Source organism: Chlamydomonas reinhardtii, chromosome 1 (assembly GCF_000002595.2).
Source record: "Chlamydomonas reinhardtii strain CC-503 cw92 mt+ chromosome 1, whole genome shotgun sequence".
NCBI classification, from domain to species: Eukaryota; Viridiplantae; Chlorophyta; class Chlorophyceae; order Chlamydomonadales; family Chlamydomonadaceae; genus Chlamydomonas; species Chlamydomonas reinhardtii.
The window spans coordinates 7,945,851-7,963,483 of NC_057004.1; the positions used below are offsets into that span (position 1 = coordinate 7,945,851).

The 17,633-nt window shown below is 63.0% G+C and overlaps 5 protein-coding genes across 5 annotated transcripts; 2 read left to right on the forward strand and 3 right to left on the reverse strand.

The window, feature by feature from the left end:
• Positions 1–26: 26 nt before the first annotated feature.
• Positions 27–4,142, forward strand: CHLRE_01g066187v5 (uncharacterized protein). Its single transcript, XM_043059079.1, has 9 exons — positions 27–208; positions 488–587; positions 1,033–1,106; positions 1,521–1,765; positions 1,887–2,555; positions 2,772–2,841; positions 3,024–3,076; positions 3,219–3,259; positions 3,500–4,142. The coding sequence occupies exons 1-9, from the start codon at positions 157–159 to the stop codon at positions 3,666–3,668; spliced, it is 1,473 nt and encodes a 490-aa protein (XP_042928993.1). The 5' UTR covers positions 27–156; the 3' UTR covers positions 3,669–4,142.
• Positions 4,143–4,286: 144 nt separating this feature from the next.
• Positions 4,287–7,356, reverse strand: CHLRE_01g066552v5 (uncharacterized protein). Its single transcript, XM_001700190.2, has 5 exons — positions 6,758–7,356; positions 6,302–6,530; positions 6,058–6,149; positions 5,798–5,907; positions 4,287–5,567 (listed from the first exon to the last, which is right to left on the reverse strand). The coding sequence occupies exons 1-5, from the start codon at positions 6,807–6,809 to the stop codon at positions 5,529–5,531; spliced, it is 522 nt and encodes a 173-aa protein (XP_001700242.1). The 5' UTR covers positions 6,810–7,356; the 3' UTR covers positions 4,287–5,528.
• A 1,319-nt stretch (positions 7,357–8,675) lies between these two features.
• On the reverse strand, positions 8,676–10,498 carry CHLRE_01g066917v5 (uncharacterized protein). The gene is made up of 5 exons (XM_043059080.1): positions 10,358–10,498; positions 10,038–10,120; positions 9,453–9,784; positions 9,135–9,304; positions 8,676–8,956 (listed from the first exon to the last, which is right to left on the reverse strand). Exons 1-5 carry the CDS (start codon positions 10,471–10,473, stop codon positions 8,887–8,889), a joined length of 771 nt encoding a protein of 256 aa, XP_042928994.1. The 5' UTR covers positions 10,474–10,498; the 3' UTR covers positions 8,676–8,886.
• A 1,116-nt stretch (positions 10,499–11,614) lies between these two features.
• CHLRE_01g067282v5 (uncharacterized protein) lies at positions 11,615–15,626 on the reverse strand. Its single transcript, XM_043059081.1, has 2 exons — positions 15,029–15,626; positions 11,615–14,073 (listed from the first exon to the last, which is right to left on the reverse strand). Exons 1-2 carry the CDS (start codon positions 15,531–15,533, stop codon positions 14,063–14,065), a joined length of 516 nt encoding a protein of 171 aa, XP_042928996.1. The 5' UTR covers positions 15,534–15,626; the 3' UTR covers positions 11,615–14,062.
• On the forward strand, positions 14,837–16,862 carry CHLRE_01g067647v5 (uncharacterized protein). Its single transcript, XM_043059082.1, has 2 exons — positions 14,837–15,244; positions 15,767–16,862. The coding sequence occupies exons 1-2, from the start codon at positions 14,866–14,868 to the stop codon at positions 16,180–16,182; spliced, it is 795 nt and encodes a 264-aa protein (XP_042928995.1). The 5' UTR covers positions 14,837–14,865; the 3' UTR covers positions 16,183–16,862.
• Positions 16,863–17,633: the final 771 nt, after the last annotated feature.

Sequence of the window (17,633 nt, forward strand, 5' to 3'; positions counted from 1 at the left end):
GAATACACCTCTCAGCGCAGGAACCCATCGATAGGCAAACGTATATATCCTTAAACAAACAGCAGCACTCAAGCTCCGTAAAGCTTCGCGCCGCCCTCCCGCCAGTGAGAGTTTTTGCTCGGCTCTGCGCCGAGTTTGTTCCTCTCGCGGCGGGGGATGGCGTCTAGCGGAGATGTGGCGCTGGCCTTTGGGCTGGTGATTGCCGCTGGTGAGGCGAGGCGGGGGTCCAAACCGCGCGGAGACTGCATGGACCATCACTGGCTTCCGCGCGCTCGTCCCCTTGCATCTCGCACCTGCCTACCTAATACTCCAAGCACATGATGCAATGATCAAGTTAAACAGCACAGCATGGCAGGTTGCCTACATCTCCAGTTCTGCTCGGCTGCGTGCCAGTTGGCTACTGCGCTGTTGCGGCCATGGTCCTGGCCCCTCGCCTCAGTGCGCCCCTTGCCTCCCTCTGCCCGACTGCACTCCCCTCCCTCCTCAGGCCTGTGCACCTGCCTGGGAGCCGCCATCGCCTTCTGCGTCAAGGTGTCTGACACACGCATCCTGGCGGCGGCACTGGGCGTGTCGGCAGGCGTCATGCTGTGAGTGGCCGAGTCGTGCGCGGGCGCGCGGAGGGGCGGGAGGCGGGGAGGGGGAAGGGGCCAAGGGGCCATTAGATTGTAAGTTCCCAAAGTGGTTAGGCAGCGGTCAGCGCATGATGTACATAATGGGTCTGGAATGGTCTTTGCCGCGGGTGCCTGCCTGCAAGGGCGGATGCGCTGGGTTCTGCCAGACTGCCTGCACTGAGAAATAGTGCCCCGTCCACACTTGTGCGCTAGCATACTGCGTTGCAGTCATGCTCCCGTAATGGACCGGCCCACGCCATGGCAGGTTGGCTCGCCAGCTGCCCTGCTCCTACTCCTTTTATTAGGCTGGGCCTGCCCCTAACACACGCACACACACACACACACGCGCGCACACACACACACACACACACACACACACACACACACACACACACACACACGCACACACACACACACACAGGTATGTGTCATTTGTGGAGATCTTCACCACCAAGTCCATTAAGGGGTTCATGGACGCAGGATACAGTGACAAGAGTGAGTGGGCGGCGGGGCATTATGGGGCAGCGGGGCACTGCTGCTTGATGGGGTAGGAAGCGTAAGTGTATGATGTGGTGGTGGTGGTGATGGTGGTGGTGATGGTGGTGGTGATGGTGATGGTGATGGTGGTGGTGCTGGTGCTGGTGCTGGTGCTGGTGGTGGTGGTGGTGGTGATGGTGGGTGGGGGCTGCGGTGCGCGCGCGGGCGAGCCGGCGTCAGGGGTAGTGAGGCTGCGCACCCGGAGGCTACACAGGCTCCAGCGAGGCGGGTTGGGGGCTCTAGGGTTGATCCCAGGTCAGCACGGCGTTAGCTAACATGGACACCCCGTGCGCGTGTCTTCGTATTTAATGTGTATTTTATATATGATGTCACGTCAACCCACCCTTCCGCGCTGTCTCCACCCCCAACCAGGCGCCTACCGCTACGCCACGCTGCTGTTCTTTGGCGGCATGGCCGTCACCTGGTGCCTCAATCAGCTCGCGCACGGCCTGCTGCACCTGGCTGCAGCCAGCCAGGCAGCCAGGAAGCGGCGGGCGGGCGGAGGCGGCGGCGGAGGAGGAGGCACCTGCGGCGGATGCTGCCCTGCCGGCCTATGGCTGCGGGGTGGCGGCTGGGGATGGCGCGGCGCTGCAGCGGGTGTGGACGTTGGCAAGCAGGTGGGTGGGCGCTGCGGCAAAAGCTGTTGACCTCGTGGGAGGGGTGTCGTAGCCTCCCCACCCCCACTGCCAACCACGCCGCCTCGTGTGTGTGGCTCTGTGTGCTGCTCCCCGCTTGCAGGACGACGACACTACCCCGCCCAGCCGCCAGCAGTCCGCACTGCCTGCAGCCCCTTGCTCACAGCACCTGACCGCCCCTGCCATTGCTACTGCGGATGCACGCGTCGGCACCGATGCCTGCAGCACCAGCAGCAGCACTCACGGCCCCAGCTGCATGGCCCCCGCCCCCTCCGACGCGCCAGTCACAGTGCTGGGACTCACCGCTCCCGCGCCCGCTGACGTGGAGGCTGGCAGCGCCGGCACCGGCATCACCCTGGCTGGCCCCGCTGGCACTGACCTGGAGCGCGAGGTGGTGGCGGTGCTGGTGGCGGCAGACGACCCACGCGACCACTCCCATGCCCATGGCCACACCCACAGCAGCCACCTGCACAGGCGCAGCCACGGCCTGCCCATGTGCGTCTGCGGCAGCAGCTCCAGCCATGGCGCCGTTGCTGCGGCCGCCACTCCGCCCTCTGACCTCACTCGCGACCCCGAGGCCTCAGCCGGCAGCCCCCCGGGTGGCGGCGGCGCTGCCTCCGAGACGCTGACATCTTCCCATAACCAGCTGACTCATCTTGGCCTACTGAGCGGTCTGGCAGTGGGCATCCACAACTTTCCTGAGGGCCTGGCCACCTTTGTGGGCACCCTGGCAGACCCCACCGCCGGAGTGGCCATTGCGGTCGCCATCGCAGTGAGTGCAGGGGCGCCTTAGGTGGGGTTGGCAGGGGCGTTAGCGATCAGCGGATGGCAGGTGGCAGGTGATTGGTTTGTGGCTGGGCAGCCCGGCCATCTTGTGCCAAATGTTTTGGTTCTACCGTATCCGATTCCTTGTCCGCGGCCCCACTGCTTCCTTGTCTGATTAATCCTCCTGCCCTCCCCTCTCCCACCTGTTATGTGTGCCCTGCAGCTGCACAACATCCCGGAGGGCATTGTGGTGGCCATGCCCATCTACTTCGCCACCGGCTCCAAGTGGAAGGGTGGGTAGAAGGGGGGGGGGGCGGGGGGGGGGCGCGGAAAGCAAGGACTGGGCGGCAATGCTCACGCGGCAGCAGGTTCCGCAGCACACCAAGCACCGCATTCCGTGTTTACCCTGCTCGCCTGGACCACCGGCGCAACCCCCCGCCGCCGTCATTTGCCGCTGCTGCCGCCTGGTGCGCAGGCTTCCTGTGGTCTGTGGTTTGCGGCCTCTCTGAGCCGCTGGCCGGACTGCTGGTGAGTCATCACGACAGTGACAGGACCAGCTTGGGCTTGAGCGCGTCGTGCGGCATGAACTGGAGGGAGCTTTGAGGCCCGCCCGCATCTGTGCCTGCGCCCTGAAGTTCTTCCTCCCGTGTGTACATGCTCCGGGCCGCAGGGCTGGCTGATCCTGCGCGGTCGCGACTCAGACCCCCTCATGTGAGCGCAGTGCGGGCTGTAGGGGCTCGGACCTAGGGGAGCGGGACCGGGACTTTGGGCAAGGCTCTGGGCAAAATAGTGAGCATCTTAGGGTATCGTGGCAGCTGTAGAGGAGCGGCAGCCGCTGTCCCCGCGAGCAGTCCCGCTGTCTATCCGTCTGCTGCACACGGTGCCTTTCCCCCTAACCTAACCACACCTCCACCTCCACCTCCGCCCGCCTTCGCCGCCCCCCGCTTGCAGGTACGGCGTCATGTTCGCGCTGGTTGCCGGCATGATGGTGTACATTGCCGCGGTGGAGCTGCTGCCCACGGCCCTGCGCTACGACCCCGCCAACCGCTTCACCACCCGCGGCCTGGTGGTGGGCATGGCGGTCATGGCCGCCAGCCTGCTGCTGTTCAGCGCCACATGATAAGGACAGGAGGCAGAGGGCAGGAGGCAGGCGTTGGGGCGCGGAGCGAGGGTCCGGGGGGACGCTGAGGGTGAAGCAGGAGCACAACTGGGCTGGGGCGCGTGCGGTGTCAGGGTGCGCAGGACTGGATGCGGAAGGGGTGCGGTGCAGGAGAGGGCATGCTTGTGGGTCAAGTTCTTGATGTCTGTCTTGCAGCAGTGAGCTGTTGGCCGTGGCGTGACTAGCTACGGGTCGCTTCACGGCGGCGCGTGCTCACCCAAACACATGTTGCGCCTCAGCGCTATAAGTAGCACACGCGTTCTGCAGCCATGACTGCTGTGATTGGGAGTGTGTGCTGCAGCGTGTGTGTGCAGAGTATGGAGGAAAGGTTGATCCTGTCTGTCGCGCCCGTACGTGTGTAAACGGACATTCTACGTGGCCCTAATACCGTGGGGGCATGTCGCACCCGGGGGGCAACTGTAACTAACAACTGCTGCGTGTGAGAGGCACATGCGAGGCACAGCCTCAGCCTGGGGCCGCAGGTGGCCGTCATGGCCGTCAACCGTAAGTGCGTGCATCGGTGCATGTAGCTGAGGTGGCGTGCTCTGGTGGCAGGAAGCGGGGCCAGCCCGTGGCACGCGGAACAAACTATTACAGTCCCAAGCCGGCTTCATCAATAGCATGGATGGCTTTATTGGGTCCTTTATTTATCGCGCATGGCAACCGCTCAAGCCGTGCCGGCCCATGTGTTGCCATGTCAGTCAGCGCACTCCGCCCTGCCGCCTCTGCCGTCTCGACCAAACTAGGGACAACTTGGCAACTCCTCTGCCGCGCATCGGACCTCCTACCGCACCGCCTCAATCAACGCAACGCAGCCACCAGCCCGGGACCCATTCATCCCCAGCCCAAGTATACAATTGTGTGTATTGGTACACGAGCCTGGTATCACCCAACACGCAACGCAGTCCTGCCGTGTCCGTGTGTAATACCGCACGCGCGTATACCAGGAAAGAAGGTCTGGGACAAACGCCCACCGCCAAGTCTTTCGCCATGCGGTGGGCGCTCCTTGTCCAGCACCCAGCGGCGGCCACAACTCCTGTGCCCAACACCCCCTTGCTCACCAATGACCCGATGACCGATGCCCATGCGGCGCTATTGGCACGCACGTGAGGCACGACATCCACCTAAACGAAATAATATGCTATGCGACTCTCAATGACCCGCCTTCTTCCGGCAGTGTTGGACCAGCTGGATATGGCTGGCCTGCAACAGGGATTCCGTGCACCCACCACACCTCAACAAGGAGAGGTTCACACACACACATCACACCGCAAACCACACACTACCTATCACGTTCACCACGTGTATGCAGGCGAACCTCTGCAGCACTGCAACAACTTGATAATTGCCTGCAGCCATCTTGGTGCGCCTCTACACAACGATACTATCACCATGCCCCAATTCTTCCCCTGTGCATCTCTGACCAAGCCATGTCGAGCCCTTAACCGGCATGCTCCAGAGGCTCCATAGACTAGGTCCCGCAAAACCCGCACCAAACGGCTTCATCCACCGACGTTTGCTTCTCATCAAAACTGCCGTCCCTCCTCCAGGTGCATTGCCGATTTACACCTGCCGCTCGCGTAATCCTTTCGGCACGAAACAAACAGAAGTTGAAATACCAAAACCGCTCTTGTTCTCTTCTCTCCTTTTTCGGCTGGCATGTTGCCGCGCAGCGTGCTGTGTTGCTGTGGTGTGCTGTGTTCATGCGCATTAGGTAGTCGTGCTACTACAACCAACCCGAAGAAAGGGAACGCCAGCCGCGGCCAAAAATCGCAGGCACCATGATGCGACCGGCTCACCCGCTGCCGGATGGGGGCGCGTTTAGAGGTGCTTGCCGATCAGGTCGGTCAGCGCCTTGATCTGAAGCAGGGGACGGGGGGTAGGGGAGGGCAGCGAGGGGGAGGGGATGAGGCAACACGGGGATCTGAGCTGAGGGCAGGACACAGTAGGGTAGTTGGTGTGCAGAAGGATTGCTGGCACTGCATTTATGGGGATTGGACAGCGCGCAGTCCCCGCTTTAGAGGCCAGACCCGCCCCTGCCCTGCGGCATCACAAGATCGAGCCTACAACAGGGCGACTGGCGGCCACACCTTGGCGCCTGTCATGCTGTCAATCTGCTTGCTGTTGCGGTAGAGGTGGAAGGTGGGCAGCGCCTTGATGTTTAGGGCCATGGCCAGCTTCTTGGACTCGTTGGTGGCACCTGAGAGCAGTAGCCGGGCACGGGGAGAAGCGCGAGCTGCTTTGTAGCAGCAGGATGGCATGTGTGTGTGTAGCCGCCCAAGCAACGGCAGGCACCCACGTCTAGGGCTAGATGTTCCTCAAGCTTAGCACGCTCCCGCCGTGGACTCACCGCAGTCCATCTTGGCAAACACAACCTGGCTTGCGTCCATCTCATTAGCCAGGCGCTCGATCTCCGGCGCAATGACCTTACAGGGGCCGCACCTGAATGCAGGAGACAGGTTGAGCAGCAGAGCGGGCTGCGTCGACTCCTATTCTTGCAGCCGATGCTACTTTCTCGCGCGCGCCGATGTAACGCCCCCGCACTATACAACATGGCAAACCCTTTTGTTGCAATCGTCACGAGTGGTGCTCACCAGACGGCATAGAAGTCCGTAACCACAAGCTTCTCAGCATTCTTCTCCAGGAAGCCGTGGTACGTGTCGGCGGTGAGGATGTGCACCCCGTTTGCGATCGCGACCTCGCCGACTGCCTGCTCAGTCGCTGTCACCGCCGACGCGGTTGCGGCGCTGGACAGCGGCGCAGCGAGGCGCTTACGAGGCACGGCCACAGCCACGGGCCGCAGCGCAGCGCGGGCAGCGCGCCCTGCAAAACAGAAAGCCGAACGAACGACACATGCGTGAGTCCGCGACCAAGGTCCGCCCTTTTGCAAAAACGACCCAGTAACCATTAGAGGTTACAACCAAGTACCCATGGAAGTCCTCGTTTCAGCGCGCGCCGCAAAGCTCGGCCTCCCAGGCGCCATTCGCTCTTGGCGCGTGTTTGGGCGCACTCCCTTGCGCACTTCACGCATCCAGACGCATTGTGCTCACCTGAGCGGAGAGCGCCAGCAGAAGGGGATGCGCGGACGCAAGGAGTTGCCATGGCGCTCAATATGGGCAAGAAGGAAGAAACGAAGGCGAGCGGTGGGCTGCCTGCCTCGACGTAAGTGCAAGCGGGTGAGGTTGTAAGCACGGTGCTGATTGCAGCAATTCTGGCGGCCTTGACATCAAAAAGGTCGGATGCTGACATCGGACAAGTCACCGAAACAGATCCAAACGACCCCAATCCGGGCTGTCGCAAGTCCAGTCCAAAGAAGCAGAAGCTGTGTCGCTCTCATTCACGCTATCGACAATCTCTGTGGGACAAGTTAGCGACCCTTCGTCGACCCTTATGTGACCGACTGTGCCGCCCGCAACTTGCAGGACATGCAAAACTTGCAGGACATGCAAAATATTGCCTTGACGGGCGAACGAAAAGGGTTCGGGGATGTAAGGTCAGCGTGAAGGTCACTGTACCGCATACCCACGCCGGCGCCTGCAGACTGCCAACCTTTGTATTCCTATCTAGAGCTCAAAGCACAAAGCATAATGGTGAACTGCTGACGCTACCTCAGCGGCGGTGGTGTGCAGACATGTGCTTACAGGTTGACCATGGTCCATACAGTAGTGGAGCACTCTTGCATTGCATTCACGCTAGCTTACATTTCTCAGTATCTTCGATAACAGCATGGCGGGGACACTTTCCCCTGGTCTTGCACGCTTTTCTTCGGCCCAACGGCGCGCGGGCGTGGCGGCAGCGGGACGGACAGCAGCCCGTCGCGCGGGCGCGGGGGCAGCCGAGCGCGCGGGCGTGGCGGCAGGCGGGCGCACAGCAGCCCGTCGCACGGGCGCGCGGGCAGCCGAGCGCGCGGGCGTGGCGGCAGGCGGGCACACAGCAGCCCATCGCGCGGGCGCGCGGGCAGCCAAGCGCGCGGGCGTGGCGGCAGGCGGGCACACAGCAGCGGAGGGAGCAGCAACGAAGACGGTGACCAGCGTGGGCCCCGTGGCGGGCCGGGCCGGGCACCCGGGGACAACCCAGTGCCGGGCGTGGTCGCGGCCGGCGATCCGCTGGCTGTCTTTGAGCTGGCAACCCTAGCACCATGCGCATCGTGGGCGTTGATCCCGGCGTAGGCAACTACCTGGTGGCCTGTGTCGGGTCAATGCCAGGCTTCTCACCGCACAGCTACAGTGGCCGGCCACGAGCCGCGCACATCTGGCGTGGCCCAGATGGCCAGGCTCCTGGGCCTGCCCAGCCCCCACTGCAGCGACGGCGGAAGCGGCAGCAGCGGCGGCAGCAGCGACAGCAGCGACGGCGTCGGGGGGCGGGAGGTGGAAGGGCAAGAGGCGAGAGTGGCGGGGCACGCGCCAGCACACGCATCAGCGTGCCGCAACAGAACGGCGCCGCCAGCAGCGCGCCTGCTTTACCCGGCTGTCTGGCGCTGGCTACCGCCACTGCACAGTCCAGACAGGCCGTCGGCTGTGGCTGCAGGCATGGCTAGCGGAGCAGCCGGCATTCAAGCGCTGTCAGGCGGGGATACCCAGCGCGCGGGTGGCGTCGGCAGCTGAGCATGAGCTGCGAATACGCCATCTCTACTCTGGAGGTGGCGTGGACGCGGCGGCGGCTGCCGGGTCTGCGCCTGCGCCAGTGCAACAGTACCGTGATCTGCTTTCGACATTTTCTTCGGTTCGCTCGGATGGAGTCTCGACAGGACGACAACCCAACTTTGACTCTGCCTAACTTTAGCCATGCAACTGGTACTACCTCAGTTATCTACTACCGGGGTGCTAGAAGTTCGGTGCTATTCCGCTCACTTGCTGTGTAGCAGTCGTACCTAACGGTTTGCTGCAGCTTTTGCTATCCCGCCTGTGTCCTGTCAGTTCGTCCCAGATCCATTCCCCATCCGGAACGTGGGGTGAGATTCGGATGCACGTCTTCTCTCAAAATTTACAAACGTTGACAAGTCCCAGCGCAGCTAGCCGCTCCTGCGCCTGTCGGGACCTTGCCTGCTGCACGGCCAGACCGCACACAAAACCCACCGCTCCCAAACAACTCAAGCTCCACCAGACCACACAAGACGACCCAAATAAACCGCTCAGACCTGCATCCCTATTGGTACATCAAAACTGTGCCGCCAGGGCATTTACTGGGGGGTGAACTTGGTGGCGTAGGCGAAGGCGTTGTTGGTGCCGGGGTTGGCCAGGTGGTCGGACCTGTGGAGCGGGCACGAGGAGCATAACATCACCGGGTAAACTAAGATGGGAGTGCAAGTATCAACTCGAATTAATGTTTAATCCGCGTAGGTTAGCGCGGCTGGGCATTTATGGCAAGCAGCGTGCTGCACACACCGCGACTCATGTTATGTCACCCTAGGCCCCCATCCCTACTCACAGGTTCTGCAGGGGGCCCTTGCCGGTCACGATGGCCTGAACGAAGAAGCCGAACATGGAGAACATGGCCAGGCGGCCGTTCTTGATCTCCTTCACCTTCAGCTCAGCGAAGGTGTCGGGGTCGTCAGCCAGGCCCAGGGGGTCGAACGAGCCACCGGGGTACAGCTTGTCCTGCAACGCGGAGGGAGCAAGGGTGGGCAATGATGCCATGCACAACGTCCACGAACCGTGCATTGCTACTGACGCAACCAGACAACACAAACCGAAACTGTCCCATGTGTTTTGAGGGAAGCTTCCCTTCACAGCGAACCGCACTCACCAGGCCCTCGCCCAGGGGGCCGCCGTTGACGCGGTAGCCCTCAATGGCGCCCATCAGCAGCACCTGGGTGCCCAGGATGGCCAGGATGGACTGGGCGTGCACCAGGTTGGGGTTGCCCAGGTAGTCCAGACCGCCCTCCTGGAAGATCTGAGCACCAGCCTTGAACCACACGGCCTCGCCGAAGGGCACGCCGTAGGAGCCCAGCAGCTCGGGGAAGATGCAGCCCAGAGCGCCGAGCATGGCCCAGCGGGCGTGGATCAGCTCCAGCTCGCGGTAGCGCTTGAAGGTCTCCGGGTCAGCGGACAGACCGGCGGTGTCCCAGCCGTAGTCACCTGGAAAGCAAGTAAGGGTGTGTGGGAGGGGCAATTTAGGATAGAGCATCACCAACCAGCTGCTGGACAGCGCTCCATGTCCTGAAGGCTTCGCCAGCCCGAGCTAGAGATCCCTTGCCGCATGTGCAAATCGCAGTTGCCCGATCGCCATGCGTCGGACTTGGACTATCTGTAGTGACTGTGCTGCAAGAGCGACCGTGCGACACTGTTGCGCATGCGAACGCCCAGAACCCCGCGACACAGAAAGACTTACCGGGGAACTCGCCAGTCAGGTAGCTCGGGGGCTCGCCAGTGAAGGCGCCCAGGAACAGGGGGCGCTCAGGGCCATACCAGAAGCTGCAAGCAAAGGGCCATCGCGAAAGGGTTCAGACGTCAAGAGCTTGATACAGTGAAATCGGCAGGCCGCATTGTAGACATGGAGCTGTATTCTTTGCCACTGGTGGCAGCTCACCAGACAGGAAGCGCAAGTCAGGGAAAGAGGATCCCCATGCCGGAGTGGCCAGTTCCGGCAGTCGTGCCCTGTCATTCCCCCTGCAAATCTTCCCCAGAGCACTTCATTGGCGAGCTACACACCTGTCCGGGGTGGACGCCTTGGAGGCGGGCTTCACGGTGCGGCGCGCCTCGACCTTGACGGTCGAGCGGCGAGACACCGCGGCGCGAGCGGAGGACTTGGCAAGGGCGAAGGCCATTTTGACTGGTGGGAGTAACTTCTGTTGAAATCACTGTCTGAACACGGTTGGGGCTGAGTATTTAAGGCGTCCAGGCTCGGGGTCGTACGGCTTGCCGATCGAGATCGGGGTGCCATCTGCGCCCTCTCGCGAATCCGTCGCTTGGCGCTCGCTGGCGCGCGTCTGGCACATCGGATAATCTTGAAAGCCCATGCAAAACCTAGCGCACGCTCGGGCGGGTCGCTTCCGCCCAGAAATGGAGCAAAACCGATGGAAAGGCGCGAAGGTCATGTGAGGGGCCCTTGCGCAGAGCGCGTGGCAAGGAGAAAATCTATGCGCAGCGGATAGACCACAAATCACTTGTAGCACTGAAAGCGACCGCGTGCTGAGATAGCGCCTGGCTGGAAAGCGGCAGTCGATGTGGCGCATGTCGACGGATGTCGGAACTCCGGCTGGTTGTGCTTAGCTTGGTTAGGAGCTCCAGGCGCTGCACGGGGGTGGTGTTTAAATAATCAAATCGCCGTCTTGATTCAGTTGCGGTAAGCGTGAGGTGCTGGCGAGGTGGGAAGGGGCGCAGGGGCGCTTCGCTGGCAAAGCCTGGCCTCTTTGCGGTTGTGGTAGCTGGAGGCAGATGCAGGTTGCACTGTGGCAGCGAGCCAGCGGTGCGTCAGTGTGGTCTGTGGGTTGGCGTGTGTTGGGGGGAAATAGTGGCGCAGCTAGATGTAGTGACGCCTGTGGCACGGCCTGTGGCCCTGTGTGGCCCTGTGTGGCCCATGACATGGCCCGTGCGTCTATGGCGACACGCCGACCCTCGCCGGCCTGCCCCGCCCAACGATGGTACTGGCAGCGCATCTCTTGACACTTGCACTGAAACGTTGTCATTGATACTACGTCAAGCGGCAGCATCGGGATGATCGGTCTATGCACCAGGCAGGGCTTGCATCTGCCAGGGGTACCGTACGCGGCCGCCGCTAGCGAGAGGGACCCGGTCCCTGGCCCGAACCGTTTCCTCGCCCACGGCATCCAGGGCCCCCAAAAGCCTAGATTTTGGCGTTTGGCTCCGCGCCTCCGGCCCCCCCGGAAAGGGATAGTTGGCGAGATTCGGGGACAGGGATAGTTGGCGAGATTCGGGGACCGTATGCAACCCGCCCACGCGGCGAGAATGGTTGCGATATTACAAAGAAGGGACAGTCCGACCAAGCAAGGGTGCCCAGCACCCAGGTCAAGAGGGACCATCTCCGGCCCGAAGGGAAACCACCCTCCCCCCAGTTGGCTACCGACCTTCCACAACCGTGCAATAGGTCTTCGCGCAAAGCGTGTCTCGGCAGCGGCACAGTGAGTCGAAGCCAAGCCAAGGCCCGCCAAAGCCCCACCAACGTACAGCAAATCGCACTAGCGCACGAAGCGCAATCAAACCGGCGAGGTGTCAACGCAGGTACGCCGGGCACGTAGTCCGGCGACGCCCACGCCGACGCCCCATACCCGCCGTCGTCCAGCCCAGCCATCCCAATACAGCAGCCGCTTTCCGTCAGCCAGCCATGGGCGCGACCGTCCACAGCGTTTACCGTCGGTTACGAGGTAACATGTGAATTCGCAACTTGCGCTACTGACTGCCTACTCTCGTGCCGCCTGCAAGCCCACTCCGCCATCCGCTCTGGTCTACGTACAGTGCATTCGTTTCCACAACACTCGTCACCCAAGGCGCACACACCAGAGGCACACAGCTCCCACCACCCATCAGCAAATTAAGGCGAGGGGGGCGGGGAGCCCACGTCATCAGGCAACACTAGCCGCACACAGTCACCCGCACCCCGCGAGAGGAACAGGTGGTGCGCAGGCACCTCGGCCCAGGCTTTCGGGCGGAGGCCGAGGGTGACATACGATTGCAGCCTGCCCCAGAAGTCAGCAATAACGGACACACTGATGCGCATGACTTCGCGGCGAGAATGCATCTCAGGGAATGCCCCATTTCTCGCCTTAGGGCCTCACAGCGGTGGGGCTCTGGCGGGTTGAGGCTTGGCTAGGACTCACTGTGCGCGGAGTCACACGGACTTTGACCGCGGGAGGGTTTGCAGCAAAGTCGGGGTTGGTGGAGTCAAGTTGGGCCCTGATAGCATGTGATGGCTCGGCGTCTTCGGGTGCTGGGACTGTCCCCTCTGTAACATCCGCATCCATATCCGCCTCAGACTGTGGACCGGGAAACACTTGTCAACATACGCTGCCGCCGGATCTTCCATCCCCATAATCTTTTCAGGGGGCTCCGCCCCCGACCTATGCACGGTTCGTGTCAGGCCAGGGGTGTGTCAGGCCGTGTCAGCAATCTGTCAATCTCCCATTCATGCCGTGCATCCATCTTGAAACAGAAACTCCACACAAACACACAGCTTGACCATGAACCATTACCATTGCGCACGCCATGGCTCCAGGGCAGCAAAATATTACGCAGCAAAATATTACGCCGCACGGCATGCGCCATTATTACAGCGTGCGGGGTAAGGTTGCAGTTGCCCTCAGCCCACGTTTCGGCTCCGGCACAGCAAAATATTCCGCCGCACGGGATGTGCCACTGTTACAGCGTGCAGGGTGAGGTTGCTGTTGCCCCAGCCCACGTTTTGGCTCCGGCACAGCAAAATATTTTGTCGCACGGGATAAGGATGCGGATGTTACAGAGGGGACAGTCCCAGCACCCTAAGACGCCGAGCCATCACATGCTATCAGGGCCCAACTTGACGCCACCAACCCCGACTTTGCTGCAAACTCTCCCGCGGTCAAAGTCCGTGTGACTCCGCGCACAGTGAGTCCTAGCCAAGCCTCAACCCGCCAGAGCCCCACCGCTGTGCCTCAACGCCACAAGCCTAGGCACAGGAGTGCCGGCAAACGTCCAGGCCGCAGGACACACGCACAGCGCACGAACTAACCAGGGCGCAAGCGTCCAGGTACTAGAACGGTTGCCCACACGTGCATCCTGCCCACACACAAAGCCACCAACCACGCACAACCTGTCACGGCGAGGGAGGCGGGGAATCAGCGTCATACGGCAAGCGCAATACCATGCCTTCACCAACAGCCCGAGATAGGAAAGGATGCGCAGACGGCACAGTGTCCCAACCCTTTGGCCTCATACCCAAAGTCACAAACGTTATAAGGGCCCACCGGCCCGGGCCACTGGTACTTACGGGGACAGGATAGCACGCATGCTCATGCATACCACCTTGTAACCAACAACAACAGCAGGAACGGCGGACAGGGGTGTTCCTGGTGGTCTTCGCCACCCCGCGAACAGCTAAGCTCGGGGGCTCAGCCCGGAAAGTGAAACGATGCGCTTGCTCAAGATGGTGCGCTTGGTCTGTCCGCGCTGCATTGCTAGCCATGTGCCTGTGAGGCCCGTGCCATCGCACACAGTCCATGGGATCAGGGGCCCATATGGCGGGAAAATTTGGAGACACGGAGCCAGAGCTTGCAGGCCGGGTTGCACCGCTGTTGCACCGTACTAGCCTCCTAGCTTATCATACAGACACCGGCGCCCTTTCATCTACAAGCCCCCCACCCACGCTCCCATCCAGTCCCTTCGCATGTACAGGAACAATTTGCTAGTTGAGTAGAAGGGCAATCAGCGCTCGCCTGGGATCGAAACGGGTCGAACTAGGCGGGCTTGGCGATGGGCCGATGGCCATGGTCGAGCCGGTTTGCGCAGGGGTGAGCCATACCTCAAGGCCAAGCCTCACTCTACCTCCAGGGCAAAATGCCAGGCTATGCAACTTAGCAACCTGGGTCCCTCCAGCAGCATTTCCCTCATTTTCCTCGCGCTGATGGAGATGATGCTTGGCAGAGCGTGGCCTGTGGCCCTGTGCCGCGGTGGCGGCGACGGCGGTGGTGGTGGAGGGCCTGGCCCAACCACCAGCAGCAGCAGCAGCAGCAGTAGCAGCGGTAGCAGCCGGGGCCACGCGGCAGCGGCCCTGGCCCAGCAGTTGCGGCGTGCATGTGCGTAGTGGAGGGGGCGAGCAAGGCCACGTGGAGGAGGACAGCGCGGCGCCGCCCGAGAAGCGGCGCCGGCGCGCAGGTTGAGGCCGGCCGGTGTCTAGTGAGGGTCTTTGCTGGCAAGCATAGCACAGCACTGTATGTGGTAGGCCGCACGCAGCAGTGAGGAGTGTTGTGGCTAGAGGATTTGCCGCTGTTTGGTCACACTGTGCTTGCTGTGCAATTGCTTAACAGCGGGACGCGGCTGGATGCATGGCGGGCCGTGCCTGTACAAACCGACCCCGCCTATGTCTGGGAGATGAGGTAGACGCTTGCGGCCTCAGAGAGTGGAGGGGCTCAGCCCCTTTTCCCGTGACCGGGGAACACTTGTCCCATGTCATTGCTTGTCGGCGAAGTGTTTGCAACCTATCTGCCTGGGTGGCGGGGCCGGACGACATGGAGGTGGAGACGGCGCCCGCAGCGGGCCCGGCGCCTCGCGGCTGTCGCGGAGGCCCCGGCCGCGGCCGCTCTGCTGCCCCTCGGGTGCCGCCGTCCCCGCGGCGGTCGTCGCCCGACCCGTCTTCGAGGCGCAGCCACCGCCTCGCTGCCGCGTCCGTACCGGCGCCAGTGCCACTGGAGGGGCGCCTGGACGACATGGAGGTGGAGCCGGTGCCCGCAGCGGCGGGCCCGGAGCCGCGCGGTGGTAGCGGCGGCCGCTGGCGCACCACAGCCCAGCGGTCGCCGCCGTCCCCGCGGCTCCCGTCGCCCGACCCGTCATTGCGGCGCAGCCGCCGCTCAGCACAAGCGCCGGTACAAACCAGCGCAGCTGCCGCAGGCGGGGCGTCCGTCTTCGCCTCCGCCGCCAGCGCGCTCCGGCAAGGCTTGACGAGGCCGGCGGAAGGCAGCCGTGGCGCCGGCGGTACCCGAGCCACTGCCGGCGGCGGTTGTGCCGCCTGTGCTCCCACCGCTGCCGCCGCTTCTGCCGCGCCGCCCCTTCCGCCGGCGCCGCCGCTTCCGCCAGCGCCGCTGCTTCCACTGCCACCGCCGCTGCCGCCGCCACCGCCGCTCCCGGGGGCACCACCACTTCCACCGCCTCCTGGCGGTGCCGGCGGGCCTGCCGCCATGTTGGTGGATCCTCGTCGGCTTTGGGGCGGCGCAGCCCTCAGAAGGCCGACGGCCTCGATGAGGCCCCTGTCGCCAAGCGCGCGGACACCCGCGCCATCGGGGCCGTGGGCTCTGGCCTGCGGGCTGGCTTCCTGTTGCCGCCGGCTGGGCGGCGGCTGGCGCCTGGCTGGCGCCTTCGGTGGCTGGAGCGGATGGCCGCGCTGCTGGGCGTGCGGGCAGCTCCCTGCTGCAGGAGGCCAGTCTGGCGGTGGTGGTGGCGAGCCCGGCGGTGGTGCTGGGGCGGTGGGCGTGGGCCCGGACCCTGATATGGGTGGTGGCGAGTGCGACTACGGGACCATCCTGTCCGCGGCGGACGTCGTGGCCTTGCTGGCTGACCACGATGAGGCCCCCAGCCCCGGCACTACCTTTGAGGCGGTCTTGCAACAGGCGCTTTGGGATGCGAGTGAGCAGTTCGCGGTGTGCTGTCGTGGCACTGGGAGCGCTCTGATCCTGAGGTCCCTCCGTGGGGACGTCCGCGCCTGGGAGCGGGAATGGGTGGCAGACGGTGGCCCTCCCGTGTGCCCGCGGGGCCTGGTGCCGCAGCTGCTGAAGGTCGCGGCGCGCGCGGACGCAGAGTTGGTGCGGGCGCTCTGGGCGGGGCCTTTCTAGTGTGCTGTCCTGGTTTGGTGGCATGTTCATGCGTGTGCGCCTGCGTTTGTTCGTGCGCCGGCGGTTGTTCCTGTGCGGTAGCTGGTCTGCTTTGTTGTGGAGGTCGGTTGGCTGCTGCCTGTGTGCCCCGGTTTGCGTGGGGCCCGTCCCCCGGTTTGCTGCGGGTGGAGGCGTGTGTGACTGCGCGTGGTCGTGCGCCTGCTGTGGTTCCGGTGTTGTCGCTTTAGACTGCTTCGTTGCTGGGTCAGTTCGCGCGGCCGCTTGGTTCAGCGTGCGGGCGTGGCGGTCGGGTAGCTGCTGCCTGTGTTCCCTGGCCTGCTTGGGACCCGGGGCCCGGCTTGCAGTGTTTTGGTGCGGGGGGACGGCGCGCTGATGTGCGTGTGCTGTGCCTGTGGAGGTTTCCCGTTCTCGAGGTGGGTCTCCTGTTCTCGAGGTGGGTCGGCTTTCTTTCCTTTTTTCCTTGCTCCGTCCCCCGCCTGTTCCTTGCTCTGTTCTGTGAGTTGAGTGGTTGCTTCACATTTTTTGGGGGCCTGCCCTTGCTTTGCCCCGGAGGGGTGCCTGCTGGGGGTTTCGATGGCTTGTGCGGTTGTCCCTGGTGTTCTGCTTGCCCGCTTTGCAGGTTGTGTGCCGTTGTGGTGCTGCGCCTTCCCCTTCCTTCTCCTTTGTAACCATTCTCTCCGAAAACAATCTGCCGCGTGGGGTGCCTCCGTGCCCCACCGCGCATGGCATGCATCGCCCATGCGGCCACGCCCCATACCATACGACCGGGATGAGGCGTGCAGCCATCGCGCTGTTGTTTTAGTTCCGCCGCCCGGCGCTGCAATTGCCTTGCTTTCATATCGACTTAGTCCTAGTGCCCACATCCGCTCCCCCTACGCCGCCTTAGGTCACCTCGTGCAACTCGCCGCAGCTTGCAGCCGCAGCCAGCAACCCTGCTCCCTCGAGCTCCGTAGCTGCATGTGTGTGTGTGTGTGTGTGTGTGTGTGTGTGTGTGTGTGTGTGTGTGTGTGTGTGTGTTAAATTACGAAACGAAAGCCCGCCCAGACGACGCCGGAGTTACTTACCGATACCTACCAATTTACCGAGCGTCGCGTGGTTGCCGTCACCCAGGTAGTCATACTTACCCGCGATAAGCCTGTAACCCCACGGGCGACCATTCGGCCTGACCCCGCGATGCACCTGTATGCGTCCATGCTCCGCACCCTGGGCGCGCTAAACAACGTTTACCCAGCACGCCTAATTCCCAGATTCCCGCCCGCTGGTCGTAGTCGAGCTCACCTATAAGCATGGGAATGGAAAGGCATTGGGCGGCAGCACAGAAGTGTCACGGACATGTGAAATGGCAGCGGTGGAAGAGGGCGGCGTGCAGCAAGCAAGCTATCTAATGTCCTAACACGCATCCCAAAGCCCACCCACTTGTGTGTGTGTGTGTGTGTGTGTGTGTGTGTGTG